Source organism: Nomascus leucogenys, chromosome 22a, assembly GCF_006542625.1.
Source record: "Nomascus leucogenys isolate Asia chromosome 22a, Asia_NLE_v1, whole genome shotgun sequence".
Taxonomy (NCBI): domain Eukaryota; kingdom Metazoa; phylum Chordata; class Mammalia; order Primates; family Hylobatidae; genus Nomascus; species Nomascus leucogenys.
This window is the reverse complement of record NC_044402.1, coordinates 91774261-91785573: the sequence shown is the minus strand read 5'-3', so window position 1 is coordinate 91785573 and position 11313 is coordinate 91774261. Positions and strand designations below refer to the sequence as shown.

The window sequence follows — 11313 nt, the reverse complement described above, 5'->3', positions numbered from 1 at the left end:
AATGCTAAATGACGAGTTAATTGGTGCAGGAAATCAACATGGCACATGGATACATATGTAACAAACCTGCACATTGTGCACATGTACCCTAAAACCTAAAGTATAATAAAAAAAAAAAAAAAAGAAAAAAAAAAAAAAAAAAAAAAGAAAACTTTCTGGCTGTAGTTCAGCAAATCTTTCCCAACACGTCAAGTCACAACCCATGAAGAATGGGTTCCATGACCAAAAATTATTGAATACTTCAGTGACAAGACTGATTGAACAATCTGCAAATAAGGTATTTGGAAAAATCTAACAAGTAGACCTATGGGATATTTCTCCTTTCCATCCTAGTCTTCCATCCTCAAGTTCCATTTAGGAAGCAACCCAATGATAATGAGTAGGAGACCAGGTAAATACACCACAGCACATCCATACAACAGAAGAATGAACAGCTCATGATATTCTGCTAGGTGAAAAAGGCAAGATAAAGAACAATGGCTACAATATAATATACTAGCTTTTGTCTACTAAAGCAGAAGAACGTAAGAATCTATTCTGATTTCCTCTTGCAAACATATGGACAAGGTAATACAAAAGCAACTAACAACAATGGTTAATGTTTCGGGGAGGGTGGGAACTAAGCAGATAGCTGGTTGATAGGATGGAGAATTTGTAATGTGTATATTTTAACACTTACTTATATGCTGAACAATGTGAACATATTGCATATTATTTAAAACACCACACCCTCTCATTCCCAAGTTTCTACTCACCAGTATCAGGAACTTTTAATCTACCACTTCAGGCACAAGGCAAGGAGAATCTAAGTAATTACATCCTCTACCTGCACCAATAAACACAAAGACTTCTGAGAATTTCTTTATGCGAGCAATTTTTAAAAATACAAGTCAAGAGAAAATCCCCAGAAAATATTTTCAGTTAATGTTTCTAGTTTATAAAAGATAAGTGAAATTCAGTTACACAGAGAACATATAATGTTTGGATTGTAAAACCTTTCTGAGAGATGATACATTGACACACAACATATGAAAATAGCTTGAGATACAAAAATACAGTTGTGATTCAGGAAATGGCACCAAATTAGAGCAATTTTATTATTTAACATAATACCAATGTATATACATTATCCTCCCAAATAAGAAACAATTTGATTCCAAAGTTTAAAATGTAGTTTCCAAAATGAACCCTTGTAAATTTGAAGAAAAAGAAAGAAAGCCCTGCAAATTACACAAATTTTGATCCATGACTAAAATAGGCACCCTGTACCAGTCACCTTTCTCATACAAAAATGTATATTATAAATAAAACTTTCAAAAAAGATCTTGGATGTTTTATTGCACATCATACCGAATGTTTACTGCTATCCGAATGGCTTTTAGCCCTTTACTTGGTTAGGTGTTTAAAATATCTACTCAAATTTGGGTGAAAACAATATTCTGGAGATATTATCATTTCGAGGATCATATATGGTATTTACCAGAAACAGAAACATATAATCTTAGTGGACTGCTTCTGTCACTTTTTCTAAAATAAGAATGACTTCTATTTTCTACTGTTACAAGTAATTACCAGAGGTTTAAACAAATTAAAAGTCCTGTTCAAATGTCAGTTTTCTTTTTTTCAAACAGAAACCACGTGTAGAGGGATTTAACCTGGTCATTCATTTCTGCCCCCTCTTAGGACCAGCCCTTCTTGAAGCCTATATTGTTAAATATGATACTACAGGGTTCCTAATAATGCTGTCCATCATTAACAGTTATTGTTTTGGTCTCACCATTTCTAAACCTTCTTAGATGCCATTAAACCAGCACAAACCAGCCAGAATGCAATGGTCTCAAAAACAAAAAGGTTCCTAATAAGTTTTCATACCATCTAGCACAGTGCCTAGCATAGAGTAGGCATGGAATAAATATCTGATGAATGAATGCAGTATCTTTTAAGACCATTTCCTATACTTATATTAATTAATGATTTATGAGTAATATGCTGCCTTAGGGTACACAGATCTAACATGATGACTAAAGGAAGAACACATCAGACATGAAAATAGACACTGTTAGTTTCTACAATCCTGCTCCAGGACAGAACACGTATTTGAAAGGTTAAAACTATTCCAATAATAAAAATTGATTAGTCAAATATTTTTATTTTGCCAAAGAACTCTAAAAGCCTTTGGTGATTCCCAAACATACAATGAACCCCAAATAAAACAAAACCAAATTGCACTATTACAACGCAACAAGTCCATGAAAGTAGAGAGGAGGCGCCAGTTAAGGGACAGCAACTTCAAGGAGACGGTTGTTTTTTCGTTTACATGTTGGGACACTCCCATTTTTCTGGTTTCCCTGAATAAACTTCACACATACTTTGTCCTGTCTGAACTGTACCAGGAACCTAGGAGAAAAGAATAAAACAAATTAAAGTATACACAAAACAGCTCATGATTACAATAACACTTGCTTTTGTATTTTAATGGATACTGATCTTGATGAGTACAGGCTGCGCATCCCTAACCTAATCCGAAAATCTGAAATGCTCCAAACTCTGAAATGTTTAAAGCACTGACATGATGCTTAAAGGAAATGCTTGCTGGAACATTTCAGATTAAAACTGAAACGTTAAGTATAATGCAAGTACAGTCTATGTGCTACCTAGCAACGTTTCAGTGAACAATGAACCACATATATGATGGTGGTCCCATAAGCGTGGAAAAATTCCTATGGTTTAGTGACGTCATAGCTCTCCTAATGTAGGGCAATACACTACTCATGTTTGTGGTGACTGATGTAAACATACCTAATTCACTGTCAGTCATATATGATGGGGGTCCCATAAGATTATGATGGAGCTGGCCTATACAGTCGTACCATTTTTTTGTCTTTTATACTGTATTTTTACTGTACTTTTTCTGTTTAGATAGACAACTATTTACCATTGTGTTACAACTGCCTACAGTATTCAGTCCAGTAGCATGCTATGAGCAGTTAGCTATACTGTAATATACAGCCTAGGTGTGTAGTAGGCTATACCATCTATGTTTGTGTAAGTACACACTCTATGACGTTTGCACAAAATCACCTAGTGACACACTTCTTAGTACACATCCCCATGTTAAATGACACATGACTGTATTCCAAAACAAGAAACTGGGAACACTTCCTGTCCCAAGCATTTCGAATAAGGGCGACTCAACCTGTATCACTTCTTCCCATGAGCACTTACATAGAATTGTATCAATGCAATTTACCTCCAGTAGTCCTCATTTAGCCCTAAGAAAACTAAAGTTCATTAACTCATCATATTCTAGCAAGGTAGAAAGGCTAAGAATTATTTCTGTGTTTCAAATGGAAAGACCAACAGGTTATATTTCCATTTTTCCATGGCAAAAATATGGGAGGGGGCTCCTATTAAATTATCAACAAATTGAGAAAATGAGGTAAAGAATTTCACAAAAGGAAGGGGCCTGGCAACCCTGTAGTCTATGGCTTCTAAACACTGGTTACTCACATATGTCCTATATAGTTTTTGTTGTATCTGCATAGTATGCTAATAGCTATTGCTAGCTTAAATGTATTTCAAAATAATAGTGACCTACAGAATATGGATAAAATCATGTGTTTGATCTACCACATATATCCTTAATATCCACTAAAATATTTATCTAAAAATTATAAAAATTTAAAAAATCCATTAGTGTATAGAAATTAATTCATGGATTAAAAAATCCATTAGCGTATTTTTCCCTCAGTGTATCATGTGGACCACTGCTAGGATAAGAGATGACTTTAGGTGTACAATTGAGCATCCACAAAGGGTTTTTCACACCATCCCTGTGCTGGTGCTGTGAGGAACTCCCAACTGTATATGATGAGATCCCTGAACTGAGGACAGCATCACTGGGGGACATGAGAGCTGCATCACTGGGCCAGAAACCAGGTCTTCCAGTTCCAAAACCAGTGATCTCTTCTCTCTACCATCATAACTAGCATAGCATTATGACATCTTCCATAATCTCAGGGATGGTTTTCTCAGTCAATGGCACATTATTAAAGTGAGTCAACCTAACAACCACTGACCACTTACTGACATCCCCCAGGGATGTGAGGATCCACAGCTCTGCTCTGTATACATTAGTTTCAGTTTCAAGGTCTAAAGAGGCCACATTTTGCAAACATTATCTGCTAGAGTGAAACAAGGCAAATGTGTTTCTAATTCATCAGTTGTTTTATAAGGATAGTGCTTCTGATCTTTTAAATGAGTTCTTCATTTTCAACTTGAAAGCAATGACGAAAGGACAGCTATAGTTCCAGATTCAACTATCTGAGATGTATCTCTGGCATATATACTTGTATGTATGCGTCTCAAAAACAAATCTTTCAGGTTTACTGAAAATTCACATATTTTAAAAATCAAACACTTTTACATTTTTATTTTCAAAGACCACTTGGGGCTGGGCACAGTGGCTCATGCCTGTAATCCTAGCACTTTGGGAGGCCAAAGCAGGCAGGTAACTTGAGGCCAGGAGTTCGAGACCAGCCTGGCCAACATGGCAAACCCACATCTCTACTAAAAATATACAAATTAGCCAGGGATGGTGGTGCATGCCTGTAATTCCAACTGCTTGGGAAGCTGAGGCAGGGGAATCGTTTGCAGCTAGGAGGCGGAGGAGGCTGCATTGAGCCGGGATCACACCACTGGACTCTGACCTGGGTGACGGAGACTCTGTCTCAAAATAAATAAAAAAGACCACTTGTAAGTGTAATAAATGTATAGGAACTTCTTTGCCCAATAACCTTGGCCTACATTAACTGTTTCCATGTCTATAATTCATGATTAAGATTCACACTAGAGGCCAGGCATGGTGGATCATGACAGTAATCCCAGCACTTTGGGAAGCTGAGGCGGTCGGATCACCTGAGGTCAGTAGTTTGGGACCGGCCTGGCCAAGACGGTGAAACCCCATCTCTACTAAAAATACAAAAATTAGCAGGGCGTGGTCATGCATGCCTGTAACCTCAGCTACTCGGGGGACTGAGGCAGGAGAATCCCTTGAACCCAGGAGGCAGAGGTTGCAGTGAGCCGAGATCTCGCCACTGCACTCGAGCCTAGGCGACAGAGCAAGACTGTCTCAAAAAAAAGATTCACACTAGAAATAACAATAGACAAGATATATTGAGGATTTGCTACATACCACACTGTTCTTGGCCATTTACTATGTTATTAGATCAGGCTTTAAGACAATCCTAGGAGGTAAGCACTATTATTTATCTTCACCTTATAGAAAAGAGAAAATCCTCCTCCAACAAACAATAACATGGAATGTATTATTTCATGGCATTCATACCAGTTAGAATTTCAAGGTAAAAGGAACATGGATTAGTTGTTTGGATTTCAAATATTCAGAAAACCAACTGTATAACTTAAATGATATATGTGTATCTATTGTACGCACGTGTGTACCTATATGTATACACACACACATATATTTAAAATGTTTAATGAAACAAATTCACTTTAGTTTTTACTCTATTTGGGAACTTGATTTTAGAAACGTAGTCATGCATCATCTAATAAAAGGGATACGCTCTGAGAAATGCATCACTAGGTGATTTTGTCATTGTGCAAACATCATAGAGTGAGTGCATTTACCCAAACCTAGATGCTACAGCATGTTATTGTACTGTAGGTAACTGTAGGTAACTGTAACACAATGGTATTTGTATATGTAAACTTAGTAAACATAGAAAAGGTATGGTAAGAATAACATAAAAGATGAAAAATAGTGTACTCGTCTAGCGCCCTTACCATGAATGGGGCTTGCAGGCCTGGAAGTAGCTCTGGGTGAGTCAGTGAGTGAGTTGTTAGTGAATGTGAAGGTCTAGGACATTACATTACTGTATACTTTATAGGTAATTTTTTCTTTCTTCAATAATAAATTAACCGTTGCTTACTGTAACTTTTTGCTTTATAAACTTTACAATTTTAAAAACATTTTTGACGCTTTTGTTTTGTTTTTGAGGCAGGGTCTTGGTCTGTCTCCCAGGCTGGAGTTCACTGGAGCAATCATGGCTCAGGGCAGCCTTGACCTTCCCGGGCTCAGATGATTCTCCCACCTCAGCCTTCTGAGAAGGTGGGACTACAGGTGTGTGCCACCACGGCTGGCTAATTTTTAAATTTTTTTGTTGAGAAGGGGTTTCGTCATGTCGCCCAGGCTCGTACTGAACTCCTAAGCTCAAGCAATCCACCAGCCTTGGCCTCCCAAAGTGCCAAGATTACAGGCGTGAGCCACTGGGCCCGGCTGTTTTTGGCTCTTTTGTAATAACACTTAGCTTAAAACACAATACTTTGTACAGCTATACAAAAATATTTTCTTTATAACCTTATTCTGTAAGCTTTTCTCTATTTTTAAAATTTTAATTTTTTTATTTTTACTTTTTAAACTTTTTGTTAAAAACTAAGATACAAACACATTAGCCTAGGCCTACACAGGGTCAGAAGCATCAACTTCACTGTCTTCTATCTTCATGTCTTGTCCCACTGGAAAGTCTTCAGGGGTAATAATACGCATGGGGCTGTCATCTCCTAAGATAACAATGCCTTCTGAAATACCCCCTGAAGGACCTGCCCGAGGCTGTTTTACAATTAACTTTTGTAACATGTAGGCATACACTCTAAAATAAAGATAAAAAGTACAGTATAGGCCAGGCGTGGTGGCTCACGCCTATGCCTATAATCCCAGCACTGTGGGAGGCTGAGGCAGGCGGACCATGAGGTCAGGAGATTGAGACCATCCTGGCTAACATGATGAAACCCTACCTCTACTAAAAGTACAAAAAATTAGCCGGGCGTGGTGGCGGGCGCCTGTAGTCCCAGCTACTCGGGAGGCTGAGGCAGGAGAATGGCGTGAACCCAGGAGGCGGAGCTTGCAGCGAGCCGAGATCGCACCACTGCATTCCAGCCTGGGCAACAGTGCAAGACTGCGTCTCCAAAAAAAAAAAGTATAGTATAGTAAATACATAAACCAGTAACAACATCATTTATTATCATTTTCAAGAGCTACATATTGTACATAATTGTATGTGCTTTTACTTGTACACAACTGGCAGTGAAGTAGGTTTGTTTATACCAGCAGCAGCATAAACATGTGAGTAGCGCCTTGCACTATAACATTACGACAGCTGTGACATCAATAGAGAGAAGAATTTTTCAGCTCCATTACAATCTTAGGGGACCACGGTCATCTGTGCGATCCATTGCTGACCAAAATGTCATTATGCGGTGCATGTCTGTATTACACATCTTGCAGGTTATCCTTAAAATGCAATCTAGTTACACACTGAACAGCTTAGAAGTTTAAGGACTAGAAACTATAAGGCAGTTGAATCTCTGAATGAATTCAATTCTCACTTCTGTATGTACAAGTTTAAATTCCACTGAAGACGCTGGGCATGGTGGCTCACGCCTGTAATCCCAGCACTTTCAGAGGCCCAGGCGGGCGAATTACCTGAGGTCGGGAGTTTGAGTTCAGCCTCACCAACATGGAGAAACCCCGTCTCTACTAAAAATACAAAATTAGGTAGGCATGGTGGTGCATGCCTGTAATCCCAGCTACTCAAGAGGCTGAGGCAGAAGAATCCCTTGAACCCGGGAGGCGGAGGTTGCAGTGAGCCAAGATCGTGCCATTGCACTCCAGCCTGGGCAACAAGAGCGAAACTCTGCCTCAAAAAAAAAAAAAAAAAAAAAAAAAATTCCACTAAAGAGTAAACAGGACTTTGACTCTCTTTCCATAAACTGACATCCACTTATCCATAACGATTACAGAATCTGGGTTTGTTAGAGTAACTACTACTACTTCTGGGAAGGATAAAGCAAGGAAGGGCTTAGTCACTAAACTGCATGTGGTTTTCAACAGTGGTTCTATAGAGCTGGTAAAGCCACTTAGGGCTGACACATAAAGGAACAGGCACCCCTGCCTATGACTTTGAACATTTTCGTTTAAATTCAAAATGCTCCCTAAGGAGATCTACGATCCTTACCTACAAACTTCCTCTCCAGCCTTCCTGTGCCACCTGGGGAAGGGACCCACGGGTGCTACATAGAGTCCTATGAACTGTTTTATTTTTATGAGACCAATCAATAATTAGGCATTGGAGAATGAAAGGCATTATAATGCTACCTAACGTTTGTTTTCTTCATGTGGCCACATTATAAATCTTCGCTCAGACAACTGTTTACTGAAAGCTTATGGCAGCCAGAACATCACACGCCCTCTGTGACAGGGCAGGGCCCTTGCTGCCCAGAAGCGAACTGTCCCCATTTCACAGATGGCACACCTTTGAACACAAGCTGTGAGAGCTGCTGAAGGAGCTCTGTGGTTGACTATGTTTAGGAATCACACCACACGCTATTCCCGCAAAGCTCCTCAGGAGAATCACAACAAGATTTCAGGGGCTCTGAGATGTAATGTAGTGAAGAAAGATTTTAAATTTCCATCAGAGAACAATTTTTTCACAGTACATCGTTATTAGCATCCTGTACGAGCAATGTTCCTACAATCCCGGTTTGGGAAATGCTTAAAAATAGCAGTACTTTGTGGTCTGGATGTTGGTGTGATTTCCTTTCTGTGTAAAGATGAGTTTATTCACATAGTGGGACAACTATGAGACTGCTTCGTCTGTACACTGAGGAGCTTCTGCTGTCTGGGATACATACGACCTTCCCATGATGAGTGAGAATTAGCAGCCCCACCAAAGCCCATTCTCCCAGATTATGAAAAACTTCAACTATTATAAAGGGATTTTAAAGCTCTAATAGACCCTAACGTGTTAAATCCTTAACTGAAACACACCAACTATTATCTTTTTTCCTAATTTGTTTTATGAGAAAGGTCTCATTAACAACTAAAGTTATTTAGTCCCAACAGCAATTTCCAATATAGAATATACATGAAGCCCAACCTCCCACCCAAATCTAAACACTTCAATGAGAACTTAAGAAAAGCCCACAGCACTGCAAAATCCTAACATATCAAAGAGAGTCTGACTTACAAAGGGGGAGAAATGGGTGTAAATTTATTTTAGGAAGACTTTTAGGAAGAGTTGAAACAGAATAGACTAGAAAATTCTTAATTAGAAAAGAATATAATTTCCTGAGCAATCTAGACATGCAAAGAAGTATATAAGCAGGTAAACAATCTATTGAACGGTAACCAGTTAAGTATAACCAACATAGTAACTCAGATTTGTCCAAAAAACTTACACAGATAGATACAATAAATCAGGAGATGCCCCGACCTGTATGCAAATAACTAACTTCTATAATCAGAACCCTAATGAGAAATTGAAGAAGCAAATTTCAAATTTATACCAGTCTCAGATGTCACCACATCAAAGAGGCCTCCCTGACTCTTTTTTTTTTTTGAGACGGAGTCTCACACTGTCACCCAGGCTGGAGTGCAGTGGCACGATCTCGGCTCATTGCAATCTCTGCCTCCCGGGTTCAAGAGATTCTCCTGCCTCAGCCTCCTGAGTAGATGGGATTACAGGCGGGATTACATAGAGTCCTATGAACTGTTTTATTTTTATGAGACCAATCAATAATTAGGCATTGGAGAATGAAAGGCATTATAATGCTACCTAACGTTTGTTTTCTTCATGTGGCCACATTATAAATCTTCGCTCAGACAACTGTTTACTGAAAGCTTATGGCAGCCAGAACATCACACGCCCTCTGTGACAGGCAGGCCCTTGCTGCCCAGAAGCGAACTGTCCCCATTTCACAGATGGCACACCTTTGATTACCCGCCACCACGCCCAGCTAATTTTTTTGTATTTTAAGTAGAGACAGGGTTTCACCATGTTGGCCAGGCTGGTCTCGAACTCCTGACCTCGTGATTCGTGCTGGGATTACAGGCGTGAGCCACCGCGCCTGGCCTACTCTCTGACTCTTAACCCTTTTTTTCCTCCATAAACACTTGTCGTTAGCCAAAATCTTATCAACGATTTCATCATTTTATTTGTACATACTGGTCTCTTCCACTAGGATGTCAGGTACATGAGGTTGGAGACTTGGTCAGTGTCATTCACTGCCCATTTATCATGTGGAACAACTACAAGACCCTGGTACTTAATAAGTAGTTGTATTAATGAAAGAGATCAGAGAGCTGAACTAAAACAAAAAAGCTGAAAGAGAAAAAGGGTTTTCAAACAATACATGAACGTACTCATCGGAAATCTCAATATTGAGCTTCTGTTTGGTTTGGCTGAGAGTCGTGCGATAGAGCTTGGTGGCCATTTCAATTAGGTGATCACTGCTGAAGAGAAAATCTCCTTTACTAGCTGCTTCTGAGCCCTGCAAGGACAAACCAAGAGTCGGTCATAATTAAAGATACCTTAGAAGGTCAATATTTACAGGCTTGGCTAAAAACATATTTACAGTCTCTTTAAAATATCAGATCCTGGAATCCATTCTCCCAAGGTAAACAATAATGACAAAAGCAGTGTTTCTTCCAACTTGCTCAGAGCACTTTAGTTAAGGTTACCTAACCCCCTCCTACCCAAAGTCGGTGGATGCAGCAGAAGCACCATCTGCATCACTTGGAGCTTGCTAGTAAACCACAACCTCTGGGTATGGGTTTACACATTCAGGTTTGAGGAGCACGGACCTATCCCGCAACTCTTCTGAAGGACTTGATTAAAAAACTTTTCAGTGATTTGGTTAAAACCCTAACGACAATACTTCCAACAAATATCCTAGGGCAGTGGCTCTCAGCCTTAGCTGTGCAAGGGAATCATCTGGGTTTATTTACAAAAAAAAAAACAAACAAAACCATGATGCTTGTGCCCCTTCTGAGAAATTCTAATTTGATTTCATGGGTGTATGGCCTGGGCATCAGAATTTTTAAAGTTCCCCAGCTGTTTAAATGTGTAACTGAGGTTGAGAATCACTGTCCTAGTATTTGATATGCTCCCTTTAAGTTAAGATCCAAAGTAGGGTAAATAGGCTAAGGGAAGCTTTGGGGATTTTTCTAAGTTTAGAGTTGGCCAGAGAGTAACATTATTAGCTAGACACATGTCCCTACATATGATCAATATTTGGTAGCTTTTGTTTACTCAGTGACTATGTGTTATGTGACAGGCCCTGTTCCTCCAGTGTCTCATTTAATCCTTAATCCTTACAACAATGCTATGAAGTAGGCGCTCTTACTATCCCCATTTTAAAGATGAGAAAAAGTAGGTAGGCACACACAAATTAAATGCCTTGGCCAAAATCATCATAAAGTGAGTGAGACCAACTCCAGAACCTACATGT

The 11313-nt window shown here is 39.2% G+C and overlaps 1 protein-coding gene across 5 annotated transcripts in view; it reads right to left on the bottom strand.

Moving 5' to 3' along the window:
- Window positions 1–862: 862 nt before the first annotated feature.
- MYO1B (myosin IB) overlaps window positions 863–11313 on the bottom strand; it is a 179881-nt gene continuing 169430 nt past the window's right edge. For 4 of the 5 annotated variants that reach the window (XM_003253867.4, XM_030803075.1, XM_030803074.1 and 1 more), the window contains 2 exons: window positions 10226–10353; window positions 913–2397 (listed from right to left, as the gene is read on the bottom strand). In XM_003253867.4, the coding sequence (XP_003253915.1) occupies window positions 2274–2397; window positions 10226–10353 (252 nt within the window). In that variant the 3' untranslated portion in view covers window positions 913–2273. Of the gene's footprint in view, window positions 2398–10225; window positions 10354–11313 lie in introns of all 5 variants that reach the window. The other variant, XM_012501340.2, reaches the window with a different exon arrangement.